The 19778-nt window shown below is 37.0% G+C and overlaps 1 protein-coding gene across 1 annotated transcript in view; it reads left to right on the top strand.

Annotated features, from left to right (window-relative positions):
* Positions 1-204: 204 nt before the first annotated feature.
* The window catches only part of SLC13A1 (solute carrier family 13 member 1), a 90133-nt gene continuing 70559 nt past the window's right edge, over positions 205-19778 (top strand). Inside the window, exon 1 of the mRNA XM_057304464.1 lies at positions 205-416. Coding sequence (XP_057160447.1) covers positions 318-416 — 99 coding nt within the window. The 5' untranslated portion in view covers positions 205-317. The remainder of the gene's footprint in view (positions 417-19778) is intronic.

Genomic DNA, 19778 nt, shown 5'->3' with positions numbered 1-19778 from the left:
AGAATTTTGCCTTCTCCTAGATATGGCCAGTCAATATTCTAGTTAACATGAGCAAATTAAATGGGGAAAGAATAGTTGTATCTTTCAAAAGTCACACTACCAAGTGGCATGTGATTTATCGCAAACACTCTTGGGCTTATCTCGCCACGTTAATTGTGACAGTAAAACAATAAAAATCAAGATTTAATTTTAACTCATGTTGATCAGTCTGGGGCAGTAAATGATGATGATGGGCTGGAGAAATATTAATCCACATTGGTTATTTAACATCTACCTTATTTTGAGAAGAGCACTATCAAAGGCTCCTGCTCAGGACAATGAAAGTCCTCAGTCATATTTTAGTTTATCGCCGGTTTCTCCTCATAGTTTTCACTCTGTTGGTTTTACTGCCATTGCCAATCATCGTTCGCACGAAGGTAAGTGAACCTGGAGAACAAGCTGGTGGATTTCCTGGTTTATTTAATTGTCCTTTATTGTTTCTATGTAATTGCCTAATTCAGAGCTGCTTGGGGGGTGGCGGCACTTTGAGTTGGAAGTCAGGATGGTCATACATTGTGTTTTGTCCTTTTTTCTCCTTTTTAATGGCTAATGTTGGTTGATTCTCAGTATGACTAGCTAGAATCATTAAATAACATATTCAGTCAGAATTGTTCTGTCTAGCAACTAGATGAGAGGAAGAGCAAAGGAGCACAACCCTTGAGATCTTGTCATTCTGGTTATCAGTCTCCAAGGAGGATCCTGGGTTAGCACATTCCATCTCCCAAGCCCAGGCAATAATGTGATACTGGGGGAAGAGCTAGAAAACAACCGGAAGCCCCATGGTCTAGCACAGACTAATTTACTTGTCGGCTCTATGGCTTGGAGTGGGTGTAGAAATATAGTTTCCTTATGGGATGAGAAAACATTGAAAGCATAAAGTAATTTTCCTTGGTTAATCAGAAAATTTAATGAATTATTACACCATGTTCTGATCATTTGAAATTTTATTTCATTTTGGTATACTTATAAGCATTTTTCTGTTTGCTTTTAACTGTAGTCATTCTACTAAATCCAGAACAGTAAACCCAGGACATTTTTAATCCCATACTAAAATGATCTGAATCAGCAAACATTTAATGAGCACCTTCTTTATACCAGGCATGATGAGTGTCAGTTGGTAAGAAGACAACCACTAGAGCTAGGCTTTCTGCATTAGGTCCCACGTATACCACTTAGAAGCTGAGTGATCTGGGCAAATTAGTTAACTTCTCTATGCTTCTATTTTCTCATATGTAAGATTGGGATAGTAACAGGCTTGCTGTGACGATTAAATGCATAAGCACTCATCAAGTACTTACTTGGAGCAGTGGCTGGCACACAGTAAGTAGGGCCACAAGAGTCTCCCTAAATGTGTTGACCCACAGCTGGTACAATTCCCACCACCCCATGATGCCTTTCTGATGCTCTTCTCTAACAAGTGTTAATCAAGGTTTTACCAGTCTGGGTTAAAATAGAATCACAGTAATTATAATACGATGGATCCTCAAAAGTCTGCCCTGAAATGTCTACCACTGCTCTGGGAACCTCTGAAAGAGATTCATGTGAGCTAATGAAAAGTCCTTTTTGATTCTACCATGGTCTCTTCTGTCTGCAAAGTTGGAGAAGGGACTGGTCTCTGCTGCCCCTGGTTATGGGTTGTCTGCTGCAGAGGGCAACCACCCAGCTCTAGCAGCTTCCTTGGCTGGGCCTGTCCTCACACTGATACCTCACAGTTCCCTGTTGAGGAAGGGAAGGACTACCCACCCTTTTTGGTCAAACATCTTTCTGAACCCTCAAAGCCTTAAAGAATTTCTAGTGAAAACAATAGCCACAGTCCATTGTTTTGGTTTGGTTGGTGTTGTTTTTCAAATTTTGTGTGATTAATCTTTCCATCACCCCATTCTCCTCCCACTCCAGCTACTTCTAAAGACTCCTATATGAGTCTCTGGTAGCCACTAGATGACAAATTTGAGTCACAGACACAGGACTCTAATCTGAATGCTCAACCGAAACCCCCTTCAAAGACTTGTTATTCTATCTACCATGCATGATGGTCTTTTCTTCTAACTCCCCTGGTCTCATGGGATTCCTAGACCTGGCTAATTCTGCTATTCTGTGAATACATCCTGGTTCATACCTGGATCCCTGCTATATTTTAATATTTCTGGGTTAGTTTCAGCATAAGTCCTACTTATGGCAGAGAAAATCAGAAATTAAACTAGTCAGTACAAACTTAGGCTATGCCTGCATATCATCTGTGCTGCTTCTTTGACGCACACATGCATGACACTTTGATTATCTCCCATAATTTTCAGACAAAGTGAATATAAATTCTTTGAAAGGGAGAACAACTAAATAAATAAAAAGCAGTGGTTTCCGTGCATGATTCATTAATCAGAAAGTGTATTCTTGCCAAGAAATTTAGTTATTGATTTTTTTTTTTCCAAGGTGCTATGACAAGAGTACATTAGGTCTGTGGAGAAACCAAGGACCTGGCATCAAGTTGCATTTGATGAACTGTGTTCCTCTTTCCTTTTCCTCTAATCAACTCATTTGTTAAAACTCAATCAATGTTAATATGAAGGTTTTTTCCTAGTACAATAACATGATTTCATTTTTGGCTATTTCAAGTGCATATTTAATCATTCAATCAACTGCTAAACAAACTCAGAGAATATTATTTTAACTCTTACTTACAATGAAAGCAGAACTTTATTTTCAAAGACTATGGGCCTTTGGAGGGTATGAACTTAAAGTAGAGGCTACACTTTGACATGGATACAAATCAATCAATTGTAACTTTCAGGTTACTGAACTGGAGAACGCAATGGTTCTAAACGCTCAGTATTAGAACAACCAAAGAATTTAAACAAAACAAAATATCAATCTATATTATGTAGAATGAACAATGAATTACTGTTGTTTTTTTTTTCATTTTTCTACTGATTATTGAGTTGTTTCTACAGACTGGCTTTAACCCTTATGTTGATTCCATCCCAGTTCAGAAATGTGGCATCAATGATAAGAAACCCTCAGTGGTTTTGCAATGTAATATTCAAAGTGAAGGAGAAGGGATTCCCTTTGCAGAGCATACCTCTGTTCTAGACATTCTTCCAGATGCTTTATCCAAATTATCTTATTTAACCTTCACTACAAACCAATAAGACAATCACATATGTTCTATCATTCCCATTTTGCATTGAGGAAATTGATGCTTAAAGATATATGACCCACAAAGATCACATAGATGCTGTAGAAACTGGATTTAAACACAGATTCTGTTAGAACTCAGAATTCATGCTTTAACAGTGGTTATGTTTTAGTCTTTTCTATATTTGTATTTTTGAAGATTTACCCTCTATTTTGAAGAGTTATATAAAGTGTGGCTTGATAGTCATTATCAACAACTCGGGTATTTCTCTTTGTGATAATACTTTTGACAGGTCAAACCACAGATGATGTGTATCTTAGCCATTTCCTCAATTGACCACATGCTACTCAATGTCTTCAAGGTAGAACATTGCAGTGATTCTAACCACTGGGGACAGGTCTATGAGGACTGAAGTAGCAGTCTTACGTGTCATTTGCTGAATGTCCCAGAACCCCAGCTATAGAAGTAGGTCATGTTGGCTTGTCAGGATATGCTGCCCCTTCCCTTCATACCTGTGCCTAGATTTTCACCTGGAGTCACAGCATTAGGCTGGTATCTTAATATCTTCTAGTTGTAAGAAATTTTAAGACTGTGTTTTTCAATGTTTTTCTGGAAATTTTATAGCAAAGCAGAATATGCTCACAGGCTTAAGTCAAACAGGAGCTCAAATTTAATCCTTACGAATTAGGTATAATTATTAGTCCAATTTTGCAGATTAGAAACAGAGACAGAAACAAGTAAATAGATTATCAAAATATGGCCATATAGATGTTTCCAATCAACATCTGTCTGACTCTAGAGCTGGATTTCAACCACAACTGAATATCTGTGTCTTTATAGCTTCCACAGTATTGTAATAAGTATACTCCTAATACGTTGGGGTAAATGTCACTTTACTAAAGGAATCCTGTTTTCTTATTGCTTTACCCTGAAACATCAGAAATGCTGTCTTTTTAATTGTCACATAAACAAAGAGGTAGTCTTAGTCTTTCTCCAATTAGTAGTTAGTGATCAATAAAAAAAAGCCTGTAATATAATTCCTATTTGTGTAAATATTTAAATGAAATTAATAATTGCACTGAATTTTTCTCATTTTGGAGAGGAAATTTCTTAAGTATTCCCAGATAAAAAGATAAAATTGGCCTAGTGTATGTGCCATAGTTCCAGTGATATCCTCTGTGCAACTTTGTTCTTTTATTACTATTTCTAGTATCTTGTTAATTTTTACTTTTCTCAGTACTCTGTACTATTTCCTTACTCAGTTTTTCACTTCTTGACTTTTCTTTGTATTTCTATTAATAAAACAAAGAGATAAAAAGAAGGCCAGGGTTTTTTGAGGAGCAGTAAGTGGAGAAAATTGAGCAATAATATTTTCTGTGTGTAGAGTACATTTCTTCAGGTATATCTCATTCTGTCTGGTTTATCCCTAGTTTATCTCTAATTAGGACCCCCCCTTTTTTAGATTTCTTTTTTTGTTTGAGAGAGAGAGAGCATGTGAGCATAAGTGAGGGGAGAGGGAGAGGAGGAGAGAGAGAGAATCTCAAGCAGACTCTGCCCTGAGAGCAGAGCCCCACTCCCAGTCCATCTCATGACCCTAAGATCTTGACCTGAGCCAAAACTAAGAGTCCCATGCTTAATCCGTTTAACCAACTAAGCCACCCAGATGCCCCAGGATCCCATTTTGATATAAGGAGAAGGGAAATAGACACACAGATATTGAGCAGCATGCCCTAGTTGATCAGCTGTAAAACTTCAGTTGTCTTTCAGATTTCAGTTATCTTTCAGATACTTCAGGGTTTCTCTGCAAAATATTTTGCACTAAGAAAGACTCAAGGAGAAAAGAGAATGGGAGAGTCAGCACAGCAGAGCATTAGTGCACAGGCACAGCATGAGTATAGGGAGGGAGGAACTACAGCATTAAGGGCTGGCTATATTTCTGCAGCTGTCATGTGCTACCTATTCTTCCTTCACAATATGTTCATCTGCTATATCACGAATTTCAAAGTTATGATAGAAATTATAATAAATAGAAAAAATGATACCTAATGAGAGACTTATGGTGCCAAATCTAAAAAAAAAACCCAAAAACCAAAAAACGAAAACAAACAAACAAACAAAAAACCAGGAGAAATATTGTGCTCATAGAGAAATGCAAACTTGTAAGTGATAAAGAATCTACTAGAAGGAGGGAAGTGGTATGTTGGGAAGTCTCACAGAGAAAATGAAAATAAAGGGGAGAGAATTTAATATGATTACAAGTGAAAGAAGTGGAAAGGGAGGAATTCCAAGAAAACATAATGAACTTTGAAAGGGACTAGTCAAATAAACATATTAATAGAAATAATTGATACTGTTTTAAATGTTGGTTTAAAATACAGTAGAGATTTAAGATAAGGGGGAAAATGCTGTAAACTCCAAGAAAGTAAGCATTTTAGTCACAAAAGAGCATAAGTATGATGGAGGGCAAGAGAAAAGAAAAAATAGAAATCATGCTAATAGTAATGTGGTAGATGAACAAAACCAGGAAATCCAAATTTGATGTATATTTTTTCATGAATATATTATGAGAACTTGCTAAGCCCAAGGTGTTGTGCTAAGTGGACTGTGGGAATAAATGTAAGTTTAAATTAACGTTTCTGCTTTCGAGTAGCTTGCACAGTTTCTGAAAAGTCAATATACACTGTGGCAAATATTAATCACAAAGTAAAGTTGTATATAAATAAGTGCCAAATGATTTAAACAAATCATTTGTGTCTAGACGTGTAATTAAAAGGTAGATAAATCTCTGGGGATTCATCCTCCCCCAGCGCCTCCATGCCCCCAACCACACACAGCCCCACTGCTAGGCTTCACCCCATCCCCAGCCTAAAACCTGTATGTCATCTCAGATGCTGCAAATCATCAGACTATGTTGTCTCATATCCTAAATCCGCCCCCCTCCCATCTGCTTCTTCCTCTCCATTCCTGGCACTGCTTTCCTTGAGCCTGTCTCATCTCTCTTTCCCATGGACCATTTCACAGTCTTTTCCCCAAAGTCTCCTGCCAGAGCTCTATTTTTAAAATGCCAATCTGGTCGTATTGTACCCCTAGTCAAACTTCTTCAGTGATTCCCTTTTGCCTAAAGGGGAAAAAATATCTACACAAAACATGTATACACTGATGGAACTTCAAGATTTTGCCATTTATTTGTCCTAACAACCCTCCCCCAAGCCCCCAACACCTGTCTCCCACATTCACCTTTTCCACATTAGCAATATTTCACTATTTGCAGTCCCGGGGTTACTATTGACCATTCATGGCTATTCTTGCCTCTCAGTCTTGGCACGTGTTGTACCCTTGTCCTGGAGTGTTCTCTCCTCTTTCTCTGTCCTTCTTGAGAAAGGCAGCTCCGGCAGTGATACAAACTGAGAATCCTCCTCAATGCGCTCACTGTGGATACCTCGGCCTACGTTATAGTATGCATTTTGCTTTCATCATTCCTTCCCCCCAGACTGTAAATGCTTTAAGAACATAGTGCCAGTCACACAGTAGATAGTTGATAACTACACTGAATGAATGAGTGATGATTTCCCATGGCAGAAGGATGAGGGCAACTTAATCCAGATCTTGAAGGAAAGATAGGATGTGGGAGAAAGAAGATGATGAAAGGAAAGAACTTCAAATAGAGTGACCAGTGTGGCAAAGGGACAGAACAAGAACACTTGTGTAAGAAGAGGGTGTCTTTTTTTTTCTTTCCATGGTACATTTTTATACCTACTTGGTAACGATAATGAATGTGAATATCCACTATAAGCTTCATAGCAACCATTAGAAATACTCAGTATCATCCCCATTTTACAGAGAAGCAAAGACTTAATGGTAGAGGTTAAGCAATTTGCCCAATCACACAGTCTATAAAGGGAGTAAGAGGATTTAAATGCAAGTCCATCCGACTCCCAAGCCCATCAAGGACATTCCTTCTTTAATGGTATTTATATCAGATCTTTAAAAGCTTGTGCACAGTTTCCCTCGCTCCATTGTTTTTGGGTTTTCAATTACAAAAGCATAAATTGAGATGAGGCCTCCCTCTGCCTGGATTGCAAGGTAACCGTGACCCATGGCGGACAGATAGTATGAACAAGCCATAGACTTTGGTTGTCTATGCTGCTGAGATTTAGGGACTTTTGCCACAGCATAGCCTCAGCTGCCCTGACTTATCTCGCATATTTGGAAAAACTCCGGAAGTGATTCTGTCATGCTACCCCGGCCCATTTCCTCATATGTAAAGTGAACAGGACTCTTAAAAGAGTTTTAAATGTTATCTGTGGATTGGCTGCCCCAGATTATCTGAGCCACTTGTTCAAAATCACAAGCTCTGGCTGTGACGGTGCACACTTAACAGACTCCTTATGATTCTGAAGCAGTTAATCCACAGTTAATCCACAGACTGCATTTTGATCACCCTCTAATGCATTCTCAGGTTGAGAACTGGGTGAGCTCTGTGGTCATTTCTAGTTCCACTATGTGCACTGAGGGTGAAGTCAGCACATCTATTGGTAATTAGTTGCAGAGGTGAAATGAAAAGGAGTTAAACATTCTCCAGTAATTGGCATAGTGGCTCCACCAGTTGCCTTTCCCTGCTATCCATTTGGGCTCAAAACTAACAAGAAATGCTAGTTATTTTTCCTTGACTTTGTAAGTTGAGCTCCTCCTTGCTCTTTATCTTCCAACAGGAGAATATTTCTAATCATTTTAAGCCTTGCAATTAATATGGATTGAGTCTTGAGAAATCACTGCAGCAGAAGGGGTAGGTGTATCACAAACCATGCAAAGCCGTTTACGGGCTCTGTCAAATAATAATAGTGTTCTTCTTGTAGCACCGAGATTTAAAATGCATGATTTTTCTCCTTTCTTAATTGCTCTGCGTTCTCTTTAGAAAATCAGTTGCAGTGAGTGAGGACTATGATTGGTCCTGCTTTTCTCAAGCTGTGCTGAGAGATCATACCCACATGCGTACTAATTCATCAGCCAAATTGCTCCCTAATATCAGTCAGAGTGTCATTAAAAAATGGAGGGAAGGGGGGAAAAACTATATTTTACAGCCTGGTTTTTATTTTAATTCCATCTGGAGGTATAATTTAAAAGAGAACCAAGGTGATTTTTAAATATAATCAGCCACACTTCCCAAGACAATTTGACAGTTGGAATTTGTGGGGGAGAAACCATTATCCAAATTGCCTAGTCATAGCTTCATTTGCCTTCCTACCTCTGCAGCAAGTACGCTGGCTGCACTTGCTTGAGGTGGTTAAGACAAGATATGACTGTGTCACTGTTAAATGGGGCCTGGGGATGTAAGAAAGTGTTGGCTGTGAGGAAGTAACCAATGCAGGAAAAGTTTTAGCTCCAGTTCTTATTTACTAGCAAGAGAGATGAGAGCCCCAGGAAAATTGGAGAGACATTCACCCACTGGGCGAGGGTTAAGATATCCGGTGCCAGGAAGTAGGAGAGAAAACAGAAAAGAAAACAAGGCAAAGAAAAGAGGTTCCTATGTTGAAGAATTTTATGTTTAGGATAGTGATTGAACTTTTATATAGGGATCAAAACGTATCAATAGAAACAACTGTAGGAAGAACACAGAAAAACTGAGAAGAAAAGTTATTCAACAAATATTACTGAGTGCTTACTACGTGCCAGGCGCTGCTCTAAGTGCTGGGAATAGAGCAATAAATAACAAAATATATGCTTTCGTGGCATTTTTGCTTGGATTGAAACCCGGCTCTACCACAGACTAGCAATGTGATCATTGATCCCTACTTGAACATGGAATTACAATACCCACCTCAAAGAATGTTGGTGCGGACTAACTAAGATAAGTCATATGGAACACCAAGTATTGTATCTGTATATGAATGCGTAGTAGGCATTCATAAATGTTATTTTCCCATCCTTGTACTTATTCATAAGTCAGAAAAGTAGATTTGTCTATTTACTTGTTAGATGTCTTCACCTCTTAAATAAGTTCTTCTATCTATAAAGTTTATGATCAGCAGTGCAGATGAAGTTCATACAATTAGGACACCTCTACCCCAACTCTTCTCCACTTTAAACACAAAGCAAATACATGTTTCTGTCGGCCAGAATGGGTCAGACAAGCAAATAAGGGCAGTGAAGGTGAGAGCCTGTGGTTGAAAATGCTCCCACATCATCCTGGGGTCAGTCAGGTTCAATGACCCAAATTAAGGGCCAGACAGTAGTTTTCTTGCTATGAAAAAAAAAAAAAAAGCTACACAGACAACTGTCTGTGGTAGCATTCATAGGAGGTAGGCACTTCCCAGCCTCCCCACTGGGACCTGACTCAAGCAATTGGATCCAGCTATTATTTATGATTGGATTTGCATTGGCTGGTAGGGCAGGACCCCTGGTTGCCAAGATATGATATTCCAGATGGGAAGCTAGGGACTTGCTGAGGGCAACTGTAAAGCTTCTAGATGAGGAATAAAGAATACAGAAAGAATAAACACAAAAATAAAACAACTGCCACTCAATCTCAACATGCAAGAAGACAATTAAGAAAGACTGAGAATAGTCAAACTATGGAAAGAGCCCAGATGTCCATCGACAGATGAATGGATAAAGAAGATGTGGTGTGTGTGTGTGTGTGTGTGTGTGTGTGTGTGTGTATACATATATACATATACATACACACACACACACACACACACACACACACTGGAATACTACTCAGCCATCAAAAAAATGAAATCTTGCCATTTGCAACAACATGGGTGAAACTAGAGGGTATTACGCTAAATGAAATAAGTCAATCAGAGAGAGACAATTATCATATGATCTCATTCATTTGTGGAATTTAAAAAACAAAACAAAGGCTCATAGGGGAAGGGAGGGAAAAATAAAACAAGATGAAATCAGAGAAGGAGACAAACCATAAGAGACCCTTAATCATAGGAAACAAACTGAGGGTTGCTGGAGGGGAGGTGGATGGAAGGATGGGGTAACTGGATGATGGACATTAAGGAGGGCATGTGAGGTAATGAGCACTGGGTATTATATAGGACTGATGAATCACTGAACTTTACCTCTAAAGCTAATAATACACTATATGTTAATTAATTGAATTTAAATTTAAAAAAGAAAGAAAAGTTTAAATAATAATAAAAAAGAAAGACTGAGAATGGAATCAACACAGCGATGAAAGCACTCCAAATCGAATGAAAACAATGGGGGAATCAAGGCAAGTTTGAGGGACTTGAGATACAGATTGTAGAACTTGTTGAAAAGCTGTAATAATTAAAAGAGTTTAATAATTTTGCAAGAAGTGATTTTTAAAAGGTGGCCATGATTGAGGGACAAAATAAAGAGCCCAGAAACATATGTGCCTGCAATTTGTAAAAATTAGACATAGGAAATACAGAGCAACAGGAATTGGTGGGGAGAAGATGGACCATCCAATTTAAAAAGCCAGGGCATTTTGGCTACTCATTTAGGAAAAATAAGGTATCAGTTTCCTATATAAATAAATCAAGTCCCTACACTTGAAAATTTTTAAACTTTAGAAAAAAACATGGGAGTATGATGTAATAAAGGAAGAATTTCTCATACAAGATAGTAAAAATAAGCAATAATAATAATAATAATAATAACAAAGAATTTAAAATAACTGCAATAAAAATTGTCAACCACAAATAGAATAAAGCAAATTGCAGAAATCAGCCAGAAATTAAGAAAAATATTTGCAAATATTTAACTTATAAAAAAATATTAAGAATCTAAAAATAACCACAAATTCATGAAAAAGAGAGGCAAACAAGCAAAAGAAAAATGGTAAGATGCTATAAATAAGGTAATTTGCAGGAGAGAAACAATTATGTTCAATAACCATGAAAAAATACTTCAGTGGTATTCAAGCAAATACAAATTAAATTGAGAAGAACTTTTCATACCATCAGACTGTGAAATAAATAAATTAGCCCAATATACCAATGGATGGTAAAATGGAAAGTTCTGACATTGTTGGTACTGATATAAACTGATACAACCATCTTGGATAGCAATTGGGCAATACCCACTACCGTTAGAATCCACCCCTTCCATTCAGAAATTTCACTACTACTTTTATACTCTAGCTTAGAAAATCTCTTTCCTATATCCACATAAAGGTAGGTAAAAAGATGTTTATAGCCTTATAATAATGAAAAACTGGGGGAAAGAGCCCTAAACAGCCTTCAGTAGAAAAACAGACAAATGAATTGTGTTATATTCATAAAAAGAAATGCCATGTCCATTTAAAATGAATTAACAATAGGTCTACATGTATCAACATGAATGCATTTGAAATACATGAGTAAAATGATAGAGTAAAAAGGCATTCTTCACATGAGTGAAAAAAGTTGAAAATAATATATGCAGTAAACCTTATTTGATTTTAAAGCCATATGTTGTTTATTAATGATAGAGATGTAGTGAAAAGAAGGGGCACATGCACCCCAATGTTCATAGCAGCAATGTCCACAATAGCCAAACTGTGGAAGGAGCCGAGATACCCTTCAACAGATGAATGGATAAAGAAGATGTGGTTCATATAGACAATGGAATATTACTCAGCCATCAGAAATGATGAATACCCAGCATTTGCATTGACATGGATGGAACTGGAGGGGATTATGCTAAGTGAAATAAGTCAAGCAGAGAAAGACAATTATATGGTTTCACTTATATGTGGAACATAAGGAATAGCACGGAGGACCACAGGGGAAGGGAGGGAAAACTGAATGGGAAGAAATCAGAGAGGGAGACAAACCGTGAGAGACTCTGGGCTCCAGGAACCAAACTGAGGGTTACAGAAGGGAGGGGGAGTGGAGGGATGGGGTAACCGGATGATGGGTAATAAGGAGGGCACGTGTTGTGATGAGCACTGGGTGTTATAAACAACTAATGAATCATTGAACACTACATCAAAAACTAATGATGTACTATATGCTAGCTAAATGAACATAATAAAAAAATAAAGAAAAAGAAAGCTATATTGCTAGAAGTTTTCTCATACATTTTCTTTATTGTCAGGAAATAGGAATTTCCTATCCATATTGGGAATCAGTCTGCACTTAATAGCTTCATCTCTCTGGTATAATGAGAGAATCTCTGTACAATAGAAAAGGCGGGGGTGCCCCCAAGTGAGCCAGGGAGGCACGGTGTACACACACAGAGCAGGAAACCCTGGTTAAGTGACATTACACCTCATGGGATCTACAACATCTGTATTCTGCACAACTGCCTATGTCTGGCTGCATGTGGTTTGTTTGCTGAACTTACCCACATAATTTTTGGAAATGGTAGGAAATATATAAATTTTTGAACAGAAAATTTTGTTCTTTTATTTTGAGGTATTTTTATTTGAGGAAGCCCTCTCAACTCCCTGCACCCTTTGTTTCGTGTAATATTTTGGGAATGAATCGTGATTTTAAAAATCTTTTTTTGTAAGATCAGTCTTAGTCAGAATTTTGAATCTTTTTTTCTTTCTTTATTTTCCATCACAATAAACAAAAAAGAAGCATACATTATTGTGTTGCTCTAATTCAGCTCAAGAACTCATGTATCAAAGTGCTTTGCTATTTCTAGAACAAAATTTTATTCAAATTATTACTTGTTATGGTTGCAGAGTTCATTTTAATAAAGATATCAGCAACTTCCCCTAGACTTGAGAGGATTTGAGAGAGGGGGGAAAACAATTCACCCACAGTCTAACTGACTTGACAATTGGCCTTCTTTTATTGTTGCTTTTTCATTGTTTGCCTGTGGTAGTGGGAGTGGTGGTTGTGATGGGTAGGGGCAGTAATGGTGGAGCGGCTCTATTTTAGGAGTAGGGGGATTACTAAGGAAGTGGAGAGAGGGAAGACAAAAAATTAAAGGGATCAACAGGAGACAAAGATGGTATAGCTAGAAGTAATGGGTCAGTCTCCGGATTTCTACTGACAAAATGAAGGAATTTTTCCTCTACCACAGAGCTGGTCCTGTGAATCAGATATCCAAGACACATTTTCAGTGGCAGCACAACTTACATGTTTTCTTCTGCATCAGAAGAACCTGTTCACTGACAATTACTCACCCTAATATTAGTTTCTTTGAATATATATGGATAACGGAAAACAATTAAATGTTTTCCTATATCTTTTGTTACTTCTTCTTAACAAGAATGTTAATAGATCTTTGATTTTAAAAAATAATTATGTACATTTTAATATTAGATTCTTAAAAGAAAATGCTTGCACTGTATCTGGATTAACCTTCTGTTGTTAAATGCCTGAAGAGTGTTGATGGGAAAGAACACTTTCCTGCCCATGACTCGAAGCCTGATGAAGAAAGATCACATAATAGAAAACAGGAATTGGAAGGAGATAGTCCTAGGATGGTGGACCCGTCAATAGGATGTCTGTGTAATTTATCAGTCAAAGAGGGACACTTTTGAGAATGAAAAGGATTGCTCATCAGGGAGACACCTGTACAACAGGTGTAAACCAGCACTATCCCAAGAAAACTGAGACGGATTGCTATCCTACCCATCCAGCCCTAGCCTCTGGATAATTCTGTATTCATCCTTTTCTAGACTTTGAGCTTTCATTAAGTTATGAAAAATGGGGCATTTCCCACCAGTTCTGGGAAGGCACCTCTTAGGGACAATGCAGATATGGTGCCTTAGCCAGCGGCAATTATAACTCCTGGGACTCATATGCAGAAATATAAAATGTGCATGAATGTTTGGGAGAAGCTCCATAGACAAGACATAAATTTGAACCTTAACACTAAAGGATGGGCAACTTTTCAAAATACGTTCTGAATCTGGAGATTAAGCTTGGGCGGGACATTACCTGGAAGCAAGTGTCCAGTTTCCAAGTTGGACCCAGAGTTAAAAATAAAAGGGAAGGTCTGGAAGAGGAAGTAAGCCAGTGCTTCTCAAAATTGAACCTGTTTAAGAATCACCTGGGGAACCTGAAAATGCTGATTCTGATTCTGTAAATCTGAGGAAGGGCCTGATTTCTGCATTTCTCACAAGCTCTCAGGTCATGCTGATGCTGCTGGTCCATGGACCAAACTGGGAGTTTGGGCAGAGAAATTCAAACAAATGGTCCAAGTGTTGATTCTGGAATGGTTAAAACAAGATTTATTTGCAAGGAGGTAGCATTTTTATTACCAGAGATTTTATTCAAATGCTAACAAAGGCCAAGCAGAAAAGAGAATAAAGTAAAATGGTGCAGTCGTGCTGTGCAGAACTGAAAAGCACAAGTCTGTCTTTAAAGGATAAGCTCTCCTTGAGTCTGAAGAATTGTTGACGTGAAAGAATATGATCCTAATATTACCAAATTCCTTAGTTTTTCAAGGAAAAGTCAGAAATTCAGATTTTATTTTTAATATGAAATATGTTGGTTTGTAAATCATAATTCAAATGAAACCCATACACATACATATCACCATGGGTCAAATAAATTGTATGTTCTTGTTAGGCTTGGTCATCAGCTTGCTGCTTCGTCTCAATAGTCAAACTGAGTCAAAGGGTCCAAGAGTCCAGAGCATAGTTACAGGCAGTTAGAAGCTGTGACTTACGGGCATCTGGGAACTTACCAGTATGACTATTTGGCTGAACATTATGTATTAAAGTTCAGAAAAAGGTTGCATGATGGGGATTTGGGATCAGAACCCAAATATCATAAAGGCATGTAAATAAACTCTTTAGAAATAGAGATATGATGTCAGGAAGTGTTGGGGTAAGTCAAGTAAGTCTTATTATAGTTAGAGTGAAGGTGGCCTTGAAGGCAAGATGAGGATTTTAGATTATTTCCGATAAGCAACTGAAAATCACTGACTTGATTTTAAGTCAGAAGTTGTTAGGGAAACTAACAATGTAATACTCGAAATTTTGCTTTTTATTATGTTTTAAAAGTTGCCACATCTGAGCAGACTATGATGTCTAGCCAAAGTTGGCCCGTGTTGAAATGAAACTGGGGTTATATTAGCTAGCGCCAGATTTTCTATTTATTTTTCTCTTTTAGCAGTCCCTTACTGATGGGTGCTCCAAATAGTTGTCAGGGTGGCTAGGCCCTTAATCTGGCTCTATACAAGGGAATGAAAAAAATCAAAGTGGATCCTTGGAAGACAGTGTGGTTGTGGAACAGCCTTACCTGCAGTGGAGGAAGTGGGGTGGAGGGTGAGGGGCAGACCTGAGAGAGAAAATGACAGGGATAGATAGAGGATCTGGCTGTGGCTAAACAGCAAGACAGTAAGGGGGTTCATTTATCTTTGAAATCCAGGTTCTTAAAAGTGTGATAGAAAACAAGTTCAAAAGGAGGTTGGGTTATTCATGTGTTCTTGACAAGAGAAAATGTAGGCCTGGTCATTCTCATGCATTGGGATTTTAAATTAATCTGTATTGCGGTGCCTGGGTGGCTCAGTTGGTTTACCGTCTGACTCTTGATTCAGCTCAGGTCATGATCTCAGTGTCATGAGATCGAGCCCTGCATCGGACTCTATGCTCAGTGTAGAGTCTGTTTGAGATTCTATCCCCCTCCCTCTGCCCCTCACCCTGCTCACACTCTCTCTGTCTCTAAAATAAATAAAAACAATCTTTTTAAAATAATTAATTAATTAATTAGTTAGTTAAGCTAGTATTCACAAATTCTATCCAGAGCAAATTAGGAAGTTTTAGTCAAGGCCCAGCTTTGTTTCCTTGTTTTATTGTCAAGGTTACAGAGGCAGACTCTATAAAACTGTTAACATCCAAACACCTTTATTCTTTCTCCTTTGAAAAGATAATGTGGTGAAGGCATAACATACTCCTAGTTTATTAAGGATTTCTTAGACCATCCCACTGAAAGTGCAGGGACACTAGGTGACCAAACACCAAGCTCAGAGGATTCACCCTGACGTGGGTGAATCAGAGGACAGCAGAGCTAGACATTTTATTGCCCCGGGAAAACCATAAATAAAATACCTCATTAAACTCAGACAGCAGTTTTTATAAATTTTTCACATGCAACTCAGAATTTGCAATGCAAAACAAAGCCATGTAATATATGCTAACTTTTGTCAATCACTTAGCACACTCCAGGTGATTTCATTTCAAAATTATTTAGATAAGCCAAATATAATAATAACATATTTCAGCCATTTTTCATTGAAGTATAATTGATATCCAACATTATATTAGTTTCAGGTATAATGAAACATAACGATTCCACATTTGTATACATTGTGAAATGATCACCAGGTAAGTTTAGTTACCATCTGCAAACAAAGTTACCATTTTTTTTTATGACAAGAACTTTTAAGATTTTCTTTCTTAGCATCTTGCAAGTGTGAAGTGCAATATTATTGACTATAGTCACCATGCTATACAATACATCCCCATGTCTTCTTTATTCTATAACCAGAATTTTGCACCTCTTGATCCTCTTGAACCCATTTTGTCTACTATCTTCCTCAACTTCTTCCCCTCTAGCAACCACCAATCTGTTCTCTTTGTCTATGAGTTTGGCTTGGTCTGATTTTGTTTGTTCATGTGTTTATTAGATTCCACATATAAGTAAAATCATGTGGTATTTGTCTTTCTCTATATAACTTATTTCACTTAGCATAATACCCTTGAGGGCCTTTCATGTTGCCACAGATGGCAGCATTTTATTACTTTTTATGACTCAGAGGTATTCCATTGTGTGTGTATGACCTCTCTCTATATATATATTACACTGCATCTTCTTTATCCATTCATCCATCAGTGGACACTTAGGTTGTTTCTATACCTTGGCTATTGTAAGTAATGCTGCAATAAACATAGGGGTGTGTATATCTTTTCAAATTAGTGTTTTCATATTCTTCAGATAAATACCCAGTAATGGAATTACTGAATCATATGGTAGTTGTATTTTTAATTTTTTGAAGGATGTCCACACTGTTTTCCACTGTGTCTACACCAATATACATTCCCACCAATAGAACATGAGGGTTCCCCTTTTCTCCACATCATAGCCAGCACTTCTTATTTCTTCTCCTTTCATAATAGCCATTGTGACAGGTGTAGGTTGATCTCATTATGGTTTTGATTTGCATTTCCCTGATGATTAGTGATACTGAGCATCTTTCATGTGCCTGTTGACCATCTGAATGTCTTCTTTAGAAAGGTCTATTAAGGAGGGCACATATTGCATGGTGCCCTGGGTGTTATACGCAAGTAATGAATCATGGAACTTTACATCAAAAACTAGGGATGTACTGTATGGTGACTAACATAATATAATAAAAAAATATCATTATTAAAAAATGTATATACAAACTGAGGGCTTTAGAGGGGAGGGGGTGGGGGTTCAGGATAGGCTGGTGATGGGTATTAAGGAGGGCACGCATTGCATGGTGCACTGGGTGTTATACCCAAGTAATGAATCATGGAACTTTACATCAAAAACTTGGGATGTACTGTATGGTGACTAACATAACATAATAAAAAATTTGTATAAAAATTTAAAAAAAGAAAAAAGAAAAAAAAGGTCTATTCAGATCCTCTGCCTATTTTTTAATTGTTGTTTTTGTTACTGAGTTTTATGGATTATTTATATTTTTTGGATATTAACTCCTTACCAGATATATAATTTGCAGATATTTTCTCTCATCATTAGGTTGACTTTTATTTGGTGGATAGTTTCCTTCTCTATGCATAAGCTTCACAGTTTGATGTAGTCACATTTGTTTATTTTTGCTTTTGTTGCTTTTGCCTTTCGAGTCAGATCTAAAAAAAGTATCACCAAGACCAGTGTCAAGGAGCTTACTGCCTATGTTTTCTTCTCGTAATTTTATAAATTCTGGTCTTACATTCAAGTCTTTAATCCATTTTGAATTAATTTTTGTATATGGTATAAGACAGTGGTCTAGTTTCATTCTTTTGCATGTGGCTGTCCAGTTTTCCAAGTACTATTTATTGAAGGGATTGTCTTTTCTCCATTGTATACTCTTGGTTCCTTTGTCATAAATTAATTGACTATATATATTTGGGTTTATTTGTGAGCTCTCTCTTCTGTCCCATTGATCTATGAGTCTGTTTTTATGCAAATACCATACTGTTTTGATTATTATAGCTGTGTAATATAGTTTGAAATCAGGGAGCATGAGGCCTCTAGCTTTATTTTCTTTCTCAAGATTGCTTGGTTATTGAGGCTTTTTGTGTTCCATACAAATTTTAGCATTGTTTGTTCAAATTCTGTGAAAAATGTCATTGAAATTTTGATAGGAATTCCATTGAATCTATTGATTGCTTTGGGTAATATGGACATTTTAACAACATTAATTCTTTCAAACCAGGAGCACAGAATATTTTTCCATTTATTTGTGTCTTCTTTGATTTCTTTCATCAATGTCTTACAGTTTTTAATGTACAGGTGTTTAACCTCCTGGTTGAATTTCTTCCCAGGTATTTTATACTTTTTGATGCAATTATAAATGGAATTGTTTTCTTAATTACTTTTTCTTACAGTTCATTGTTACTGTATAAAATGCAACAGTTTTTGTATATTGACTTCGTATCCTGCAAATTTACTGAATTTGTGTATTAGCTCCAATAGTTTTTTTGGTGGAGTCTTTTAAGATTTTCTCTATATAATATTATATCATCTGCAAATAGTGATGGTTTTACTTCTTCCTTCTAATTTGGAAGTCTTTTATTTCTTTTTCTTGCCTAATTGTTCTGGCTAGAACTTCCAGTACTATGTTGAGTAGAAGTAGTGAGAATGGGCACACTTGCCTTATTCCTGATCAAAGGCTTTCAGCTGTTTACCATTGAGTATGATGATAGCTGTGGGCTTGTCATATATGGCTTTTATTATATTGAGGTATATTCCATCTATACTTACCTTGTTGAGAGGTTTTTTTAATCATAAATAGATGTTGAGTTTTGTCAGATGCTTTTTCTGCATCTATTGAGATGATCATATGAATTTTATCCTTCGTTGTGTTAATGTGGTATATCACCTTGATAGATTTGTGGATGTTGTACCATCCTTGCATCCCTGGAATAAACCTCACTTGATCATGTTGCATGATCCTTTTAATGTAATGTTGAATTCACTTAGCTAATATTTTGTTGAGGATTTTGCATCTATGTTCATTAGGGATATTGGCCTGTAATTTTTTTTTCTCGTATGTCTTTTTCTGGGTTTGGTATCAGGGTGATGCTGGCCTCATAAAATGAGTTTGGGAGCATTCCTATCTCTTCAATTTTTGGATGAGCTTGAGAATGAGAAGTATTAAATCCTTTAATGTTTTGGTAGAATTCACTGGTGAAGCTCTTTAGACTTTTGTTTGTTGGGTGTTTTTGATGCTGACTCAATCTCCTTATTAGTAATTGGTCTTTTCAGATTTGCTATTTCTTCATGAGTCTGTCTTGGAAGATTGTATTTTTCTAGGAATTTATCCATTTCTTCTAGTTTGTCCAATTTGTTGGTGTATAATTTTTCATAGTAGTCTTTTATGATTATTTGTATTTCTTTGGTGTCAGGTATAACTTACCTTATTTCATTCTGATTTTATTTATTTAAGCCTTCTCTCTTTTTTTCTTAGTAAGTGTAGCTAAAGGTTT

This window comes from Ursus arctos, unplaced genomic scaffold (assembly GCF_023065955.2).
Source record: "Ursus arctos isolate Adak ecotype North America unplaced genomic scaffold, UrsArc2.0 scaffold_3, whole genome shotgun sequence".
Lineage (NCBI taxonomy): Eukaryota > Metazoa > Chordata > Mammalia > Carnivora > Ursidae > Ursus > Ursus arctos.
This window is presented reverse-complemented; position numbering and strand designations above follow the sequence as displayed.